The sequence below is a fragment of the Gasterosteus aculeatus genome, chromosome 11 (assembly GCF_964276395.1).
Source record: "Gasterosteus aculeatus chromosome 11, fGasAcu3.hap1.1, whole genome shotgun sequence".
NCBI lineage: Eukaryota > Metazoa > Chordata > Actinopteri > Perciformes > Gasterosteidae > Gasterosteus > Gasterosteus aculeatus.
The window spans coordinates 16,406,318-16,427,171 of record NC_135699.1 but is presented as its reverse complement, the minus strand read 5'-3'; the positions used below and the strand labels follow the sequence as shown (position 1 = coordinate 16,427,171).

General features: G+C 45.9%; 1 protein-coding gene across 8 annotated transcripts; it reads left to right on the top strand.

Moving 5' to 3' along the window:
- Nucleotides 1–1,326: 1,326 nt before the first annotated feature.
- Nucleotides 1,327–20,075, top strand: usp7 (ubiquitin specific peptidase 7 (herpes virus-associated)). Of its 8 annotated transcripts, none has more exons than XM_040190381.2 (32): nucleotides 3,039–3,416; nucleotides 4,724–4,787; nucleotides 6,329–6,433; nucleotides 6,894–7,092; nucleotides 7,529–7,667; nucleotides 7,863–7,951; nucleotides 8,056–8,164; nucleotides 9,268–9,398; nucleotides 9,622–9,676; nucleotides 9,752–9,832; nucleotides 10,156–10,246; nucleotides 10,440–10,522; nucleotides 10,660–10,769; nucleotides 11,311–11,488; nucleotides 11,650–11,794; nucleotides 12,155–12,285; nucleotides 13,162–13,296; nucleotides 13,463–13,564; nucleotides 13,805–13,910; nucleotides 14,108–14,200; nucleotides 14,299–14,366; nucleotides 14,474–14,574; nucleotides 14,914–15,067; nucleotides 15,299–15,366; nucleotides 15,932–16,040; nucleotides 16,161–16,238; nucleotides 16,328–16,428; nucleotides 16,930–17,029; nucleotides 17,487–17,606; nucleotides 17,707–17,778; nucleotides 17,892–17,982; nucleotides 18,280–20,075. In XM_040190381.2, the coding sequence occupies exons 2-32, from the start codon at nucleotides 4,763–4,765 to the stop codon at nucleotides 18,384–18,386; spliced, it is 3,276 nt and encodes a 1,091-aa protein (XP_040046315.1). In that variant the 5' UTR covers nucleotides 3,039–3,416; nucleotides 4,724–4,762; the 3' UTR covers nucleotides 18,387–20,075. The 8 variants fall into 8 exon arrangements, with proteins under 8 accessions (XP_040046312.1, XP_040046311.1, XP_040046314.1 ...); XM_078084096.1 differs by having other exon boundaries at nucleotides 3,040–3,416; nucleotides 15,938–16,040; XM_078084097.1 differs by lacking the exon at nucleotides 3,039–3,416 and adding an exon at nucleotides 3,604–3,803 and having other exon boundaries at nucleotides 15,938–16,040.
- Nucleotides 20,076–20,854: the final 779 nt, after the last annotated feature.

Genomic DNA, 20,854 nt, shown 5'->3' with positions numbered 1-20,854 from the left:
AAACAGCTACTGCCGGGGAACACATAAACACGTGTATAAGTGTATATATAATTATCTCGTGATAACTCACCCATGAAATCAGAGTTTTTAAATCGGTGGTAAAAAAACAGCAAACAATTGTTCAGTAAAGAATGCTTAGCGAAATATAAAGTAAACTTAAATACGCACGAGTGAGTTAGTGATTTTTAAAATACCCAACTGCGACAGTAGTTAAGACCGAGTCCTGCTAGTAGTTTTACTTGTATCCACTGAATGGTGCCATTTACTCACATCTGAAGGCTTGACTATTACCACCAAGGTCTGGTGTCGGTACCGCAGATTGCAGACTAGTGTTAACGCGTGAACACCGCATTAAGGGAAAATCTTTATTGGACGTCGGCTTGTCCCAAACAGGGGCAATACCCAATTATGTAAGTTTTGGTTCCTCTATGGTATTATGCATTTGCATAATAGCCTGTATTGCTGCAGTTTGATTTGTTTTTTTACGTGTGTAGGCTATTCATATAAAACAATATATTTTTAACATTAATTCCGTCTGATTTATTTTGGACTTATTTACCTGGTCATATATATATATATATATATAGAATTAGCCTAGCTAACGTTACGTTAGTTGGCGGATATATATATATATATATATATATATATATATATATAGATATATATATAGATATATATCTATATATATATACATAAAATCAATGTAAAAAGCAATGAACGGGACATAAAATATCTCATATTTTACTTTAGAAAAGTTACATTTATTATTTTGTTTAACCTAAATTACCAAAAAAGACACAAACAAACTTTACATGCTAGCGTTCAAACGTCCTAATACAGTATTAGAAGCAAAAGAGGCTCTAAATGGATACCAACCATTTGGGTAAACCAAGCCCATTAGGGTAAATAAATAAAATAGATGCTAAAAAATGCAGCAATGTGCGAACACATTCAGGTGCAGTTTTTAAGAGTGGAAAGTAGCCTACAGCAATTCTGCAGCACAATGTAAAACATTGCATTGGAGTAAAAATCCGGCTGTTTTTTTTCTATTCATGTTTTATTTGGTTTAATATGCTGCAGGTACATTGTTGGTTTCACCCACACAACTCTTGATCGTGCTTTGCAGGAAACATGTTAATCTGCAGGCATAACTGCGGCTGTTCTGCACCGCTCAGTAAAAAGTGAAATATTTGTATAGCTCAGTCCAGTCCTGCAGCCCGCACGTATGCAAAGCCCTGTCATCCCTATAATTTCCATTCATTTGATGATTGTTGTTGGTACTTATCCCCGCACTCCCCTCTTCTCCCCCCGTGGTGCCCTACGCACACGCCTGATCCCGATCGGTTTACGTGGACGTGAACCCGGCCGGGGATGGGCCAGTGTTTAGATCTCCATGCGGATGTGACATTTCGGAGAAGAGCGCGACCGCCATTTTGAGAATTTACCTCCACACACCACGAGCCGCACGGGAGGAGCGCGGGGTTCGAGAGCCAGCCACGCCGCTCGGGCCAAACGTCGTGTGACCGGGCACGTTCCTCACGACCAACGGGGAGGTTAAGCGAGAAACGCGACGAGGCGCCCGCGTTTTGTCGTGCATTGCGTTTAGGGGCGGGTTTTTGTGTGCGTGTGGTGCGTGTGTGTGTGTGTGTGTGTGTGTGTGTGTGTGAGGGAGGAGGGTTCGTGTAGCGCGTTGCAACTCTCTTCTCCGCCAACTTCCGAATCAACATTAGCGCTGCTCCGCGTTGGGAAACGGGTTTGAATGGATAGCTTCTCCCTCCGCACTTCCCCAGACGAGGGACAATCGGAGGAGCACACGGACTGGGGATATCGCAGACAAAGTTGTTGAATGTGTGTCTATAGCGAATGAACAATTGTTTTCATTGTTGTATCGGCATCACCAGTTGGCTACCTAGTGTCAGGTAGCGTCACGCTAACCGCAGACGGGGTAACGTTGTTTGTTCCTCGAGGGGCACGTCGGGTCGTTGCGTTGTCTCGCTGCCCCGCGTTTCCCGGGGTAAAAGCCGGATTGATTAGCTAATTTTAAGTGGGCCTCCCTGTTCTGAGCCCCCCCCCCCCCCCTCCCTCCAGCACCCTCCCCCCCCCCCGCACCCCGGTCCATCCATCCCACCGTCAAACCAGCGACTCGCACCCACCAAAGGCGCCGAGATTGGGCGAATAGCGAGCAAATACGTCCGCGTTTCTCTACCCGCTCCCCCGCCGACCTCCCCTCCTCACTCCCCGGCGCTGACAGCGGACAAGGCCGAGGTCGCGACAGAGCAGGCCCGGCCGCCGAGCCTCGACCTGCCCCCCCCACCTCCGCATCCCACCGCGCCTCGCCAGCAGTCCGGAACCCGGTTCCCCGCCGAGCCGAACCTGGACAAGGCCGAGGGTAACAGAGAGAGCGCGGAGCACCGCACCACCACCACCACAACAACAGCAGCAGCAGCAGCGGCTGCCAACATGAACCACCACCACCACCACACGCAGCAACAGAAAGCCGGCGAGCAGCAGCTCAGCGAACCGGAGGACATGGAGATGGAAGGTGAGTGGTGGGCCCGGGAACCGAAGACGTTAACACACATTTTTCACCATTTTACAACCGCGGGAGGAATCCGTTGGGTTTAATTTGTGCAAGCTGAGCTCCACTTTTCGGTAAACACGAAGGCCCCGCAGCTAGCTAGGATAGCCGGTGGCTTCTTCTTTTTTTGCTGATCGTGCGTCCTTTGCAGCATACTTGTGTGTATCTGACCTCATTCTGCGTTATAAGCGAACATGGCTGATATTTATCTCCGCATTCGCACAATTTTAACATTTCCCCGAAATCACCGAAATGTGCCGTTCACCCACAATGTCGGGTATTAGCCACACAAATCACCCGTTCGTCTCGAGCGCTGTATTTCTAAGTAAACCCGTTTGTGTCCGCGGAGGTTTTGGTGTAACATGTCCCCGGGTGCAGTTTGCCCAAAGTCGGCGCAAATGCATCCGTTAAACTCCACGCGCACCGGTTGTTGATAAACTGACGTCGCGTGTTTGTCAACATTGTTAGTCTGCAATTAACGTGGAACCGCCGCAAAGGGAGTCAATGGAGCTGCTTTGACTCCTCAGTGCGCTTTGGGTTGATTTTTGACAGTTATCGGCACCCGCGTCCCCCGTCAAAGTTAGCTGCGATGTGAACAACGTAAACATAACGATACTTAAATTGTTGTCGTGTAAATTTAGACCCTTAATTACCGTTTGGCACGTCGCGTTAAGTCGGCCGTTTGAAAAGCGACTGTTAGCATCGTGTCTGATGGATCGTACGTCAACGGTGGGCCTGAAAAGAAACGGTAACGATATCGGTTGATAAATGACGTTCCAAGGTAAACTGTCCGTTTGGCCCCGAAACTGTGACGACGGTGGATTTGATTGCACAATAAGTATGTAAATACCTTTTGGTTGCTGTTAGTGCCGGGAATTTGTATAACTGTAATGTGTGGAATAAGCTGAGTGAACGCAATGTGCATTGCTAGTGAGACCGCTAATTTTAAGCTAGTCCGTTAGCTTCAAGGCCCAACTCGTTGCGTTCATTCGCTGGCTAGCATGCTAGTTAGCTGATCCGCTAACACTAACGGAGGGGGTGTGTGGCGTTCCAAAATGGTGGCGTGTATTTTGCAACGTTCGATCTAGATGTTTTTCAAATGTTAGGCCTGGAATATTTGCCCCACGCAGTCGAGTTTTTCCACCTGTTAAACAAGGCTGCGTATTGATTCAAACCACACACACTGGGTGCTTTTTCACCTTTCCGATAGCTAGAGCCGATTCGGGTAATTCAAGCTAATGTTAGCTAATAACTGCCTGCAGATGAATAAATGACTGGTGTTTGCTAGCTAGCTAGCTAGCACTAACGCAGCTAGCTAAGGTAGCTAGCACTAACGCAGATGCGTTAATCGTGATTTGCTGAATTGACTGTGGGACAACACGCTAAGCTATGCCAGCAGAGCCGATGGCAATTCGGCAGACTAAATGCAAATTATGTTTATGTCGAGTTGTTAATTTTCAGTTTGACGGCGTTTTAATTTAAACGCGTGAAAGGGCTGGTTAACAATAGTCGCCGCTGCAGTAAGCCAGGCCCGCACGGAGGCAGCGCGGGGATTTGCTGCTTCATTGTATGGACGACCAAACGGCATGGAGCTCGCCATTTTTAATGATCTCTGTTATTGTTAGTCAGCTTTGTAGCCGGGCCATCCATGCTAGCGCTTGATGAGAGTTTCACACGCAGGACACCTCACTAAACGCCATTTTCGGAAGTTTTTTTATTAAATGAAAGTCAACTATGTACATGGCAGAGGCTCGGGGGCGCCTTCAGCATCACTGCGTCATTTGGCCCCAGCGATTTTTATTATCCCATCGCACCCACATGGTTGCTTGTTATTTGCTTGCATGCAATGTATATCTATCGTACAAAACGTAAATAACATATATAAGCAAGTACAAACGGCACCGGGCTTACTCTGTATGATTCATTTTATTATTTGCCTGCTAGCAGCAGGTGCACAGGCCAGACTTCCTCAGCCATAGTCGCTGGTTCACCTTTGTTGGATTCTCTCCCAGTGCACTGTAGGCTTACAGACAGTGAAAACAATTTGACACAATAAACTCTTATTTGCTTTCTTCCTGCTTATATAAAGCCTTGATACAGTTGCAGTGGGGTTAATCCATCTCGGTCATTTATGTTTCTCCTCAGCAATCTAACTAGGATGCCAGGCCGGGGCTGACCGCTTTGATGCTTGTCATGGCTCTCGTAACGTGTAAGCAATTTTTAGAAAACAAACATTACATTACATACAGTTTCTCTATTTAGCGTTCCTAAAAAATCTAATGGGAGAAATGGAATGACGAGATTGTCATGGAGATATTTTCGTAACTTATTACTGCATCGACCGTCATCTGTTCTGTAGTGGGATCAGATTCTGTGTCATAACCTTGTTGCTGAAGGTTAAACGCACATCTGCAGTTGTTTTTTTATTTTATTTTTTTACCCAATGTACAGTTGTCTCATCAGAGAAAATTGGTCTTGAGACTGTTATTTGCTGTTTTCAATCCTAACCATGTGGACTTTCAAAAATTAGGAAATATGGGAGCTGTTGTAGTGTGATCATGGCAGCTTTTCAATTCCTGAGACACTGGGAAATATTTGTAAAATAATTAAATTGTTAGAACCCTTTCCGTCCGCGCCATGTGCAGATAAGCTAATAAGATATACAGATTGTACTGAAGGTGAAATTTGGGCTTCAAGACGCTGCATTTGTCAGCATTGCAATCCATATACATACATGTACTCATGCATAAACATGCTTAGGTGCACATGTCATCATTTAAACAAATTATTCAATTACGAAGCCAGGTGTGATCAACACAGATGATGCATATGCAAGTAACCATATCATATTTCACCTGAATTGCTGGTACTGATACATTAGAAAGTCATTTTCTAAGGTTTCAGGATAGACCGACACAGTTGGCAGAAAAACGGTTGTCATGGAGTTGACTGACAGACCCAATTATTGCTGTGTAATCCACTTGAGGAAACGAGGTCAGTCTCCATGAGGACTCGGGCCAGTAACGTTACCCAGAGACCGAAACACACACACACACACAACTCCCACATTGCACCTGTCAGCTCAGAGGAAACAAGGTTCACAGATACACGTGAAATACAATGTAAGCAGCAAATTGAGAACATTTTGAAGGCCTTTGCCTGGAGTTCTCACATCAATGCTGTTGCGGTTCAGTCTGGCTTCGGTTGCATTGGATTTCAATCAGTCCTTGGAGTCTACCCCAAGCTCTTCTGTCATCAATGTGTTTTGATAGGCGAGACCGTAGAGGCGAATTATTATTCAGAAGGGATGATTGTTGTCCTCGGTGCGCGTGGGTTTTTGGTTGAGCGGTGACTTGCAGCCTAATCCTGCATTGTGTCCATAATTACCCGGCCTACTGTATGTCGCATGCTCTTTGTCACACAGACACACAAACGTTCTCTCTCTCTGACTCACAGACTGTGAAATACAACGTGTATTGCTGTCTCAGCTCAGTTTCCCCAGTGAAATGTATGAAAGGGCCATGGGGGGGGGGATCTCTGTCTTTGTGTGTTTGGAGATGAAGTTGAAGACAGTAGTTAACACACTAAAAAGGTGTGATCCTGGTAGATGTAATGATCAGCCTACGTTTTCTTTCTGACCTGTTGAAGTCACTTGTTTGGCAAAGCAAGCTCTCCTTCAATTGAAGGAAGGTCTCTAGCCCGCCGTCTCTGCTCGAAGCATAGTGTCTTATTATGGTGTTTCTGTCACAGCTGGGGACACAGACGACCCTCCAAGAATCCCGGCCAACCCAGTGATCAATGGTAACGTGGCAGTGGCAGATGGACACCACAACACAGAGGAGGACATGGAGGATGGTGAGGACGATGTGCAGTTACACTGACAAACATGATAACAAAACACAAGCACTTTTGGTTGTCTACTAGACGAAATGCTCTTGGAGTCAAATGACTTGACTTTAGAACAAAGAAGCCTCTGGGCTTAGTTTGGTTACGCTCTCACTCGGCTGTAGTTCAGAGTTAATGACTTGTGGCACATCGAAGTAAAAGAATAAATACCAAACAAGAACTCCGACCCAGTTTTAAACCGTCTTCCTCGGAGGTGTCCACACTTAACCTTGTTTCAAAGCCTTTTTAAAGGATCCAGGTTCTACCTGGTCCGATTTATTACTGGTCAGCTTATTGACACCGAGGTCGTTGGTCTTGGATTAACTTGTATCCGTTTACCAGAAGCACCTGTTCTTTGAGGCTGGAGGAAGTCTGTTTGCTGTCTGACCTGCCCACCCTTTTCCCCCCGCCACACGGCGTCTTTCCACAGACACCAGTTGGCGGTCAGAGGCGACTTTCCGCTTCGTAGTGGAGCGCTTCAGCCGCCTGAGTGAGTCTGTGCTCAGCCCGTCCTGCTTTGTCCGCAACCTGCCATGGAAGATAATGGTGATGCCGCGCTTCTATCCCGACCGGCCACACCAAAAGAGCGTGGGCTTCTTCCTGCAGTGCAACGCAGAGTCAGACTCCACGTAGGTGTCTTGGTGGGACGAGGGATTCGGGGCGCGTTGCAGAGACACACAGGCACAAAGTAGAAACCTTTTGGTACACTTTCGGGCATCGTTTTTCACCACAACCAACAAAAATCGTCTCGATACTCAATAGTTGAGATACCAAAATAACTATTTCCTTTGTTATTAATGCCATTTTCTAAGGCAACTCTCTTTTACAAAACTGGTGTTCAGTCAGTGCAGACATATCTAAATTTTGCCAATTGTATTCATTTCCAACATCAATACTGATGACCTGTTTTCATAAATTGTGTGTTAAATTGTTGACTTAAATCTACAACTGGATCCAGATCTGTAACATAATTTATGGGATACTTGCGCTGAAAATTGCTTATGTTGTAATGTTCTCTCTCAAAATGTAAAGTAGCTAAAGGAGTTGTGGGTGCTGTTGTTTCAGGTCATGGTCGTGCCACGCGCAGGCCATGCTCAAGATCATCAACTACAAAGACGACGAGAAGTCCTTCAGCCGCAGGATTAGTCATCTTTTTTTTCATAAAGAGAATGATTGGGGATTCTCCAACTTCATGTCCTGGAGTGTAAGTACAGAAAAGAAAAATATATATTTGCTCTTTTAAGAGAGAGAGCGGCTGATAGAGAAGATGCACGGCGGTGACACTGACAGAAACACAATGTACATTTGTTTGTGCAAACAGTCTATTTGGACTTCTTATTCACTAAATTAAGAACAGTGGTGTACTTCCATCTATTGACATGAACTGTTTGTGTTCCAGGATGTGACCGACCCGGAGAGGGGCTTCGTCGACGATGACAAGGTCACATTTGAGGTCTATGTCCAGGCGGACGCCCCGCACGGAGTGGCGTACGTACCTTCTAGTTCTCTCTTGGTTGGGTTTTCCACAATGGTCCCAGATTTCACTTTCTTGTCTAGGAGTCATAACGATAACATCTTCTCCCTGTAACCAGATGGGATTCAAAGAAACACACCGGCTATGTTGGACTAAAGAACCAGGGAGCTACCTGCTATATGAACAGCCTGCTACAGACGCTGTTCTTCACCAACCAGCTACGACGGGTACGCTTTCATCTGTGTGGTACCATGTGCATCTTGCGTGCTGGTCGAGTGGGAATTTTGATGTTTATTGAATGTTCTCTGAAGCATTAGTTCAGTGTGTGTGTTTAGATCTTTTTTTTGCCTTTTTAATATTTGTGGCCAGGCTACATGTTTGGAATTTCCCTCCAGGACTCCCTACTGAAATGTACAGGAGCACTAGTTCAAAATAATTCAAATATTCACATCTTCCCTTATTGTTATTCCCTAATTGCTCTGATAATTAGCAGTGTATAGAAATAACAATATGCGGTTTTATTTAAAGGTAAAGTCGAGACATAAACGTCACCTTACTGAAATGGGATTTTTTTTTTAAAAGTGTAAACAAATAATAAAGTGGTTTAGTTAAGAGTCTACTGGGCTTCTCAAAGGACGGTCCCACAATACACGCTCATCCTACTGTGATTCCTTTTTTAATTCAAACTGACATTGGCTGGGCTCACCTGTGAAGGCCGATCTGCCCCCATTCTGCCAGCTGAGCGGACCGAGACCAGACTGATCAAATCAGCAGCCACCAATAAGACGACGTCTCGCCTCATAAATCGTGGTGTTCTTGCTCCACAAATCAGTATTCCATCGACTGTATAAATGCGTGCTCTCACTCGCTTTGTCTGTCTGGAGGCGAAACGCAACAAGTATTCAAACCCACAACAATGGTTGTTTTGTGATACGCTTGTGTCGGCCATTGTGTCAACTTTAATGTGCACACACACAAACACAAATGAATAAAATGCAGTTGCTTTTTGAGTTTGCGCTGAGATTACTGCCACAGCAAGTTGTGCCCCGGTGTTGTTTGGACGGTACACACACACACACACACACACTCCTGGTGTTTCACATGATGTATATTATACATCATTAGGAGCGCTTTGTAACAAATGGTTGCATTCTGCAGTTCTGCCCTTTAATAGACCACCTGCCTCTGCTGTTGCTTCGGGGGGTTCAGTAGGAGCTCTAAAAGTGAATTTAAACTTGTCATGAAAATAACATTTCATCAATGCAAAATGTCTACTTCCACATGGGCTTGTTGTCTAAAACCAATCGAGGTGTGAATCTCTGCTTCCCAGGCGGTGTACATGATGCCCACCGAGGGAGATGACTCGTCCAAGAGCGTTCCTCTGGCCCTGCAGAGGGTTTTCTACGAGCTGCAGCACAGCGACAAGCCCGTCGGCACCAAGAAGCTCACCAAGTCCTTCGGGTAGTTCAGACTTTCTAATGTAGAAAACTCACCTGTTGTATCTTAACGTTTCACACGTTGATGCTGTAATGTAGCCGTATATTCTTGTTGACATAGAAATACTTCAAACATCCAGGTGATTAGATGTTTTTGTAAACTTTTAAATGATTACCAGCTTTACCCATTTCCTGATCTGTGAGTATTTTATCTAACTACTTTATTGTGTTCTCTATTTCCTCTGAAGATGGGAAACACTAGATAGCTTCATGCAACATGATGTACAGGAGCTATGCAGAGTGGTGAGTTGTCTCATACTCGCTCAAACAATGCGGGTGTGTATGCAGGCGGAATATTAAATATGTCTGTGTTTTCAGCTCCTGGACAATGTGGAGAACAAAATGAAAGGCACTTGTGTTGAAGGAACTATCCCTAAACTCTTCAGAGGAAAGATGGTGGTAGGTTTACTTTATCCAGCTCTTCTTGTCCCACTGCTGGTCGTCATGGTTTCAGCCACATTCTATGTAGTTGTTAAATGAACCGTAAATTAGATTTAATAAAGTGCGAGTGCTGCTGCTTATTTGTCTGAGTACACAGTAAAGACCGAAGTGTGCATTGTGTAAACATTGGTGTAAGTTTAGTTGATTTGAAGTAGTCTGGCCATGGGCTGGGACTGGATCGGTTTACAAATAGGCAAATAGGCAAAACGTGTTCCCTTTTTAGAAATGCATAATTTTACTTTCCATTTGTATCGTATTCTGACCTGTGCGTTTCTCTCTAGTCATATATACAGTGTAAGCACGTGGACTACCGGTCCGAGCGGATAGAGGACTACTATGACATCCAGCTTAGCATCAAAGGAAAGAAGAACAGTGAGTTACAACATTAGCACCACTTCGTTTTCTCATTCTTTTTCACTGAAATGTAATAAATTAGTTGAAACTGGCTTTTCACCCTGACATTTCCTCATTTGTTGAATAGATGTTTTATTTCCTTTGCTAACAGTCTGTCTGTTCAAGACCTGTTTAGTGACAGTTATGGAATCTCTTTTCTGCTTATTCGCAGTCTTCGAGTCATTCAAAGATTATGTTGCAACTGAACAGTTGGATGGCGACAACAAATACGACGCAGGAGAGCACGGCCTGCAGGTAAGGCTCAACAGAGACGGGGTCAAATGCATTTTAGTTACATTTAGTTCAATGTGTCATTGGTATTTAAGCCAATTTTTTAAAAAGGAGAATGAATGAAAACTGACAAGTTGCCTGACACATTTGTTGTATTACAGGAAGCTGAGAAGGGAGTGAAGTTCCTCACCTTCCCGCCAATCCTCCACCTGCAGCTGATGAGGTTCATGTACGACCCACAGACCGACCAAAACATCAAGATCAATGACCGGTAACTCAAAAACACCATTATGTTTATTCCTAAATATCTATTGACAAACACGCTTCTCTTGACTCGGATCCTTGTCACACAATGCGTCGGTGGTTGGACAGACTGCGGATGGTCCAGTCTTAATAGGTCAAGTATGTTAAAGGAGAAGTCTATTTCCTGAAGAGACACTCGAGCCGGTGCTCTCTGAACAGCCTGTCCTGACCTCCCGCGCTAAAACAAGTGAGAAAGTGAGTCACGGAGAGTGTTTCCTTCAGGCCGTCTCATTCTGTGTGAAGCTTTACTGGAGCTAATGGTGTTTTAATAATCCACAGGGAGAATGTGACACTTTCAGAACACTAACGCAGGTGTCCAATATGGCTCATTTTCTCCCTGAAGCTCTGAGTCATCCTCTGAGGGCTCTGTATCCGTACACACACACACACACACACACACGCGCGTCCACAAGCTGTCGATGTGCAGTCGAACTCTTGCTTTGTTGCATAAATGTATTGTTCGGAATGTTAATGGCTCAATCGCTGGTCTCTGCTTCTCCGCTGTGCAGGTTTGAGTTCCCGGATCAGTTGCCCCTAGATGAGTTCCTACAGAAGACGGACTCCAAGGACCCGGCCAACTACATCCTGCACGCCGTGCTCGTGCACAGCGGGGACAACCACGGTGGTCACTACGTCGTCTATCTCAACCCGAAAGGAGACGGCAAAGTGAGCGTCAAGGAACCAATAGTGAGGACAATTCATTTTATTCACCGTACACCAAAAGATTCAGTGGGGTTTCTGCACTAATAATTCAAAGTGTGGTGTCATCAGGTGTTGGTATTGGGCTTGATTGAAAGCTCAACACAAAGCGTTTTCTCTTTCCTCCCGCCCGTGGCTGCTCCTTCCAGTGGTGCAAGTTCGACGATGACGTGGTGTCGCGGTGCACCAAGGAGGAGGCCATAGAGCACAACTACGGTGGACACGACGACGACCTCTCTGTGCGCCACTGCACCAACGCGTACATGTTGGTCTACATCCGCGAGTCCAAGCTCAGTGAGTGACCTCCTGCTCTCCTTTGGCCGGTCTGGCTGATGTTAAACCGATCTTTCCATTATCTCAAAATACTGTCCTCATTTGCCGCCGCTGATCTGTCCTTAAGTGCAGCGCTAAGAACTAAGCCGTGCCGATTTAATGAGGAGCGTTCAACACGATACCGGTTTTTGGATGAGAATGTAGGATAATGTTACCGAAAGCGTTAATACAAGCGTATCCGGTGAAATATTATTTTCTTTTATTATACTTTCTTAATTTAAAGAAATACCTGTCTATAGCCTTCGCTCCCTGCCTAATGCCTTAAATAGCACAAATATTACTGCTCTCAATGATACACACTCATGTGTCCTCGTGTCCCAGGCGAGGTGCTCCTGCCAATGACTGACGTGGACATCCCCCAGCAGCTGGTGGAGCGTCTGCAGGAGGAGAAAAGGGTGGAGGCACAGAAGAGGAAGGAGCGTCAAGAGGCTCACCTCTACATGCAAGTCCAGGTAGGAAACTAGGACGTCCGATTGAAGCGTTCTGAGGTGCTGTGAAGTTTTGCACACTTTGCTATCTAAGTGTTGAGAGCAGACATCTGCCATGTGGGCTTTGTTTAAGCTTCACAGTTGGATGCACATCTGAATACGTTCCTCCCGTTGTTGCAGGGCAGTTAAACAGGCCGTGATCTGCTGCTCATTACGAGGGGTCGGCAAGAGTGCAGAGTTAGAATTAAGACGCAACTATGTGCATCATGCGTCGTCATAGATATGACTGTGCTGACATATGCAGTGTTTATCCAACCAGATGTAGTTTTCTGAAAAGATAACGCTGCAGTTGAAACCGCTTTAAACAAGAAAATACATGGTGGATGGATCTGCATTAGCACAACATTGATAGTCTTACCATTAAATTAAATGCTGAAGTGAAATTTTTCAGAATCTGGTCTAAATACTGTGATATGGATTTTTGGCCACACCGCACAGCCCCAATTGCAACATACCTGTAAGGTCCAACTGCACCTTTCTGTGAAGCAGAGTCCACCCAGAGCAGCAGGTGAGAATGAGGGCACTGCTTGTTAAAAGATTAGAGAAGTTGATCCCGTTCAAAGATGTCAGCCGCTCTGCCTTTTATATAACTTAGCCACGTATGAGGTCAGGACAAAAGGCAACTTACATCATTATTACTTTTCTCTGCAGAAGCAATACGAGAAGTCACTAACTGACTTCTACCGTCTCGTTTGAGTAATACATGGTGACCGAGAAACGGACATTCCACTGAAAAAGTAACAAATGCCGTCAGAGGGATTCCGAGAGATCCGTTTTGGAGCCCAGATGTACTCTGTCACTAAGGTATTTCTCCTCCTGTCTTCTTCCCCGTGTGCACAGATCGTAACAGAGGACCAGTTCTGTGGTCATCAGGGCAACGACATGTATGACGAGGAGAAGGTGAAGTACACAGTCTTCAAGGTCCTGAAGAGCTCCACGCTGCAGGAGTTTGTCCAGACGCTCTCTCAGACCATGGTGGGTCCCGGAGCAACCGATGTCGTTTTTAACCGTATTTATCTCACGTGCACCGTTTGTCCGGTCAATGTTTGTAGGATCCAAATCGTTCACGTGACTTCTTTTCACCCTGGTCTCTCGTCATATGCTTAAAGGGAAATTAACCTCTGCTGTTCATTGGCTGCAGGGTTTCCCACAGGACCAGATGAGGCTGTGGCCCATGCAGGCCCGGAGCAACGGAACCAAGCGGCCTGCCATGCTGGACTACGAGGCTGACTGCAGCAAGTCGGTGAGTGTTAGTGAGTTGGACCCGTCCTGGTATTTTGATCGGTGGACATTTTGGGTGTTTTTGTCTGCGGTTTCACCGGCGAGACGCTCTCACCGCATCGTACGCGCCGATCCACCACGGGTTTAGTTATCATTTCATTTCATTTAAGTTGCAGAAGGAACCCTAAGGCCTCTGCACTGATTCAGTGTGTTTGGTGTACTCTCCTATTTGTTTTTGATTATTGTTGCGTTTGCGTTTCAGATGATCGACTTGAGCGACAATGAGAACCCCTGGACAATATTCCTGGAGACGGTGGATCCAGAGATGGCGGCCAGTGGGGCCACATTACCCAAGTTCGACAAAGACCGTGAGTCCCACACGTCGATCCTCCTCGCCTTCACATTGGAACAGACATTCTCCCCCTTGAAATAGAAGTTATGATCCCGGGTTGTTGCTCTTAACGATGGGCTCAATGCGGAGTAGCTTTTTGTAACTGTTTGTCGTCATTACAGCGAGGTCTTGTACACTTATCTAGCATCAATGGTTTTGTCCCTTTCTTTTTAGATGATGTCATGTTGTTCTTGAAGATGTATGACCCCAAAACCAGAAGCTTAAATTATTGTGGACATATCTACACACCTATATCCTGCAAAATAAGTAAGTGGCGGCAACTGCCAAGTCTGTTTTAATCTTAACTCATTCAGAACGTTAGACATTAAATGGTGTTTCTGCTGCTCCTTTCTCCCTGTAACCAGGAGACCTTCTACCAGTCATGTGTGAGAGAGCAGGGTTTCAGCAGGAAACTAGCCTTATCCTCTATGAGGTGAGCATACGCTGCAGGTCCCCCGAGCACCTGCTCTCCTGTCGTTACCTGCACACCCTCAATGAAATTCTCGTACCACAATTCCCACAATGCCTTGTGTGTTACAGGAAGTGAAGCCCAATCTAACGGAGCGGATACAGGACTACGACGTCTCCCTGGACAAGGCCCTGGACGAGCTCATGGACGGTGACATCATTGTGTTCCAGAAGTACGGCCGATAAGTTTCTCTGTGTTGCATTTAGGCTGCGCGGTGAGGGCTCGTTTACATCCGCGTATTTAGGATTTGAACACGTCTGTCGGCTCGTTGGTTCTTCTGATGGAACAGAGCGGGCAGCGAGGTGGGAGAGACGTTACCACAAGAGACTCTGCTTTCTCAGAAATGTTGTTGGAGTAATCTGTTTGTCTGGATCCGCCTCTGGTTTCCTGCCGTTTTCTTAACTCCTCTCTTCCAACCCGTCGCATCTGTGTGGAGCTGCTCTTCCCTCCCATCATGTACTCTGCCGTCTCACCGCACATTCTGTACCTTAATGGACCCGTTTTCCCAAAGGGACGACCCAGAGAACGACAGCAGCGAGCTGCCTACAGCCAAGGAGTATTTCCGGGATCTCTACCACCGAGTGGACGTCATCTTCTGTGACAAGACCATCCACAACGACCCGGGCTTCGTGGTCACTCTGTCCAACCGCATGAACTACTTTCAGGTACCTTCTATTTCATACGCAACATCAGCCATGTTTGGGGAGGAGATGCTCTCGTGCCCTGAAACGCAATGAGGCAGTGGCTTCTCTGAGGGCTTTAGAAGCTTAATGCGTCACGTCTGGTATCTGTAACGGCAACAGCTTTTTGTAGCTGCTCCTTTTGGTATTTTAGGTGCACTCGGTCGGCCCTCCAGGATCGACTCTTAATGTTTGTGCCGCTCGTTTGCTCGTCAGGTGGCCAAGACCGTAGCGCAGAGGTTGAACACGGATCCGATGCTGCTGCAGTTCTTCAAGTCACAGGGGTAGGAGGCTTGTCTCATCCACACTTTTACATTGGAATATAAAACTTGCTAATCGTGCAGTACATTAAAAACGATGAGGCATGAGGAGCCTGTGCTGTTTTTAGGGTCATGGAACATCACATATTTAATAACTGGAAAGTAAGGAGTGGTTTCAGTGTGCTAATCATCAACACGATACACATTTACGCGCATATCCCAAATTCTGCTCGACTACAAACAGGAAGCTGTACGTTTATTTCCTGTGTTGTCGCTTGTGTCATGTTTGCCTCTTTGATTTGATGACTTGCAGTTGTCAGTAGAAATATTGCGTAACCTGTCCCCCCCCCACCTTTCTTTGTTGTTTTCCTCTAACTCCTCCCACTCTGCCTCTCTCCCCCTCCATCCTTCCTCTATTCTGCATCTCGCTGAATTTTTTTCGTCTTCCCCTTCTGTTTCTGTCTTCTCCCCCTTTTTTCTCCTCCCCCCTCATCATCTTCTTTCTTCCACCCTCGGTTTCTCTTCTCCTGTCATTCTTCTTCACTCCCCTTGGTCGTCCTCCCCCCCTGCCTGGTGGTGTGGTGGCCAGGTACAGGGACGGTCCAGGGAATCCTCTCAGACACAACTACGAGGGCACGCTGCGAGACCTGCTGCAGTTCTTCAAACCTCGGCAGCCCAAGAAACTCTACTATCAGCAGGTAGGGGCGGGGCTGCAGGGGCCTCTGGTCGCTGGGCGGGTTGTTCCGTTTCTCTGGTTTCTCATTCCTGAAAACGCGACGCTTTCTGACCGTTTCTCTCCCTCCTTGATGTGTCCACAGTTAAAGATGAAGATAACTGACTTTGAGAACAGGAGGAGCTTTAAGTCCATATGGCTCAACAGCCAGTTCAGAGAGGAGGTAACACAACGCGCGCGCACACACACACACACGCGCACCGTCTCCCCCTGACCAGCACGTCACCTCACATATTCAATCTTTGGCTGCAGGAGATCACCCTCTACCCTGACAAGCACGGCTGTGTGCGGGACCTTTTGGAAGAATGTAAAAAGGCAGTCGAGCTCTCTGAAAAAGGCTCCGACAAGCTCAGGTATGTGTGTGGTGTGTGTGTGTGTGTGTGTGTGTGTGTGTGTGTGTGTGTGTGTGTGTGTGTGCGTGCGTCATGTCGAGGCTGTTATTGTGAAGCAGCTATTGTGTCTCCCACCCTGAGGACATTTGCCTAATGAGCAGGAACGTTATAAAAGGGAACATTAAACAAACTAAAGCTGGTAATTCACCCACAGAGGAAACGGCTCTGCTGCTCCGTAACGCTCACAAATCGTCTTCAGGTGGAGAAAACTACGCAGCCTCAGTATTAGGGGCAGATATTTAGATCTTTTTAAAAATAGTGTAATTCCTGTTGGCCTCCACGGCCCGGCAGGAGCCGCCTTTGAGCTCCTTCACACCCAGCAGGAGCACACAGGAGCCGTGAGGTCGCTGTTGCAAAGACTCTGTGCTTTTTGTATCTTCTGTTCAATGTGACGTTTGTGCTTTGAGAAATCTTTCTCTCTGTGTTAATCCTTTTGATGCCCCCCCCTCTCTCCCCCTGCAGGCTGTTAGAGATAGTAAGCTATAAAATCATCGGGGTTCACCAGGAGGAGGAGCTGCTAGAATGTTTATCTCCGGCTGCCAGCCGCACCTTCAGAATAGAGGTATGTGAGGTGTCTGCTTCCTCCTCCGGTCTCTCCTCCACTTAGCGTGACACTTTGACACATTTTCTTTTGCTGCGCTTCCTTACGTTTGTCTCCAAGAATGTGGAGAATGTGCGAAGGATGCATGTTAGAGACTCTTCTGGCTGGAAGTCTGATGCACAACTATGGTTGTACTGAATGTCGTCTGTTTACATTCACGGCATTCGGGTTTTGAACACTTGCCTGCAATTTTCTTTTGCAGAATCTAATTCTCTATAAGACTGATAAAGATCGTGAAGCTGAACAGAACCGGAATGAATTGGCGTGTGATTGCGTGTTAAACTACTCGGCCCGGTGGCGTCTGTCTGCACTGACAACAGAATCAGTGGCGCTGCTCCTTCAATCAAACGCTGGGAGTCTTTCGTCTCTGCTCTAAAGCTAGTGACTAACCCACACTAACCCCCCCCCACCACCGCAGGAGATTCCTTTGGACCAGGTGGACCTGGACAAGGACAGTGAAATGCTGATCCCCGTTGCTCACTTCCACAAGGAAGTCTTCGGCACCTTCGGGATCCCCTTCTTGCTCAAGATCAGACAGGTGTGTGTTTCTAGTCTTCTCATCACGACGAGTCACTCAGAAACTCCACATCACGCTGATTGTCTCCTTGGTTAACACCCCCGACCCCCCCCCCCCACAGGGCGAGTCATTTCGGGAGGTGATGAGGAGGATTCAGACCATGCTGGACATTCAGGAGAAAGAATTTGAGAAGGTAAAACGCTGCGTAGCCTCATGTTGCGAAAGTTCCGTTTTTCTGCACAGATTTGTAGGTTTGTTTCATTTGTCACACTGAATATTTGACGTGCGCTTTGTGTTTGTTCTCAGTTCAAGTTTGCGATCGTGATGATGGGGCGGCATCAGTACATCACAGAGGACGAGTACGAGGTCAACCTGAAGGACTTTGAACCACAGCCAGGTATTTACTGCTGCTGCTCACAGGAGGTACCGGGGATGTCTGGGTTATCGTATCCATGGTTACTGGCATCTACGGTGTGCTGATGTAACGTGCGCCGATACCTCCAAAAATACCGGGAGGGATACAGGTCCAACTAGAAAATCAAGCAGTGACAAAAGTTACTGCAAAGTCTTTGTAGCATATTTTATACAAACCCTAATTGACTTTGAAGTAGTTTCACTGTAAAGTCGTTTAAATCTTCTCCGTATCGTAGAGATCGAGCCCTTAAATGACCACCTGATGCATCTCTCTCTCCAGGTAACATGTCCCACCCGCGGCCCTGGCTAGGGTTGGATCATTTCAACAAGGCTCCAAAGAGAGGTCGCTACACCTACCTGGAGAAAGCAATCAAGATCCACAACTAAAAGCAGCCCGCCCGCCCTCTACGTCCTCCTCCTGCTCCGCCTTTCTGTTCCCCACCTTCTCTTAACACACCATAACCACAGACTGTAACAAACGGTGTGAGACTGCGTGTGTGCGTATGTGTGTGTGTGTTCATCACTTCTAACACCTACAGCTGTACACCGGCACTCCGTCCTCAGCGACTCGGATCTCGCTGCCGCTGACGGATTATCCTTCAAACACGAAATAAACTGCACCAACCACCTGCTCACTGTTGAGTTAGTCGCGTCTTTTTTTTAATCGTCTCCCTCCGTGTTTGAGGCTGTACGGTTATTGGGGGTTTTCGGGGGGTTTTCAGGCTTTTTTGTTTTTTTGTTTTTGTTTTTTTGGCCGACTGAAAGTGAAATTGGATTTTAATATAAAATAAGCAGAAGGGAATATGGGTGCAGAATAAATAGAAGTTTATACAAATAAACTTCTAGATTTACTTTTTGTTTCCTACTCCTTCCACACACCAGCTTTTTCTGATTTTTGGGGCTTGTTTTTAAATGGAGTTGTTTGGAGGAGTGTGTGACGTCTGCGAGGACGAACTGACAGAAGGGGGGGGGGGCTTTTTTTTTTTTTTTTTTTTGCAGCTGCGAACTTGGTCTGTCCTGAGGCTCACTAGTTTATCCCGATGTGGTTCTTTATATATATTTTTTTGCTCCCATCCTTTTAGTGCAACGAAGCAAGTATTTCCGAGTTAACGCGCAGTTTTGTTCCACTTAGTTTGATTGGAGGAAAAATGAATTCATCTTTTTTTGTCTTTCTGCAGATCTTGTATAATAAAATAACAATCCACAGCATCTGTTTAAAAATAAAAGGGGGAAAAATAAGGATATTTGTCTGTATTTCATCTGCACGTAGGCACTTCATGTCGGAGGTTTCTCAGGACTGACACTGTACATTTTGTTTGGTTTTGAGTTGCTCAGCGATTTTAAAGAACACACAGACACACACACACACACATTTCCCCCCTTGGCTTTATTGTTTTTTGTTTTTCTTCAGCGGTGTTTAAAGTCTTAGTCATTCCTGCTCTAAACACAGCGCATTTGAGCTTGGTCAACTTGTCTCTGGGGGGGGGGGGGCAGGCACTGTCGCCCCCTGGTGGTCGCAGCGGTCACTGCGCTGTGCTTGCTAGAGAGCTGCAGACACTTTGAGCCCCACCGGTTTGGAGACAAAAGCCAGCATTGTAAGAAACACTTTAATCCCCATGAATCCATTTTTTTTCTTTTTGTTTTGTTCTTTTAAACCACAGACAGAATGCTCCCCTAATAGTGCATAGCTGGCTCTGTAAAGACAACATTTAAGAATTGTATATTTAAAAATATGAACGTGTAAAATTAAAGAGAAACACGCCTTTGTTGTTGGGTACAGAAGGAGCCAGGTGTTCATATTTCTTGTGTGTAGGGTTTTTCTTTTTTTGCGTTCCTGATGTACCATTGACGATTTTTTTCTGTTACATTTGAATTTTCTTTTCAAAACTAACTGCATTGGTTTTGTCTTGTTAAAAAGTGCAGTACAAAGAGAACCTGCAGAATCACACCTTAATTTGATCTTTTCCAGTTTAAAATCCTCAGTGTAGCAGCAGTGTACGACAACTATTCCTGTATATTGCCTTTTTGCTGGAAAATGTATGTTGAATAAAATTTTCTATAAAAACAAAAAAAAAACTACTCCGCTGCTTGTTCACGCTGGCGTTTGATCTCAACACGTTGTAAAGGAGCATTTGACACTTTAGCTTTAGAATCGGATGAGAATCACCTCCCGTCTCAAACCGGCCTTCGACCTAAAAGTGCTCGAGGTTATTGGATTGTCTCCGCTCACTCGTGAACGTAACCTGACTATACCAGTAGAATATAACCTATAAATCTGAATATGTTTATCGGTAGAATTGATGAACATTTGACTATAGAAACATAAGTAATATCACGTGATGAGCCTTACAAAGACGGTTAGGGGGAAACTTGTGTATTTGATTCTTACATAGCAGCAACCCATGAATTCAAGATGTCTTTCCACTGAGCTATAAATAAAACTACCTTAAATGATAACTGGCCACAAATGAGAATTGGGAGAAAATAAACTCGAGAGTGACGCCACAGGTGGTTAAATCGTCAGCAGGCCGCGAGGCGTCTGATGGGAGGAAGCTTCATGTCGACATGAAACAACCGGCTGAGTAGCTTTCAGTCAGCTGGACCAGTTCCGCCTTTACATTGTTTATGTAAACCAGTTTCTACCAATAATTTAATGACCGGTTCAACCCAAAACACCGCGGAAGTGTTTCACTCTATCAGCTGATTTGGGGCTGTGAACAATTTAGAGCAGGACATCAATCGATCCATCAACACGTGTCACTTCAGAAGGCCGCTTGGTCTTAATTCAACTCGTTGCGAGCTCAACCATTCAACCAACGTTTGTCTCCGATCTGACCTCGGATCAGCTGAAACAC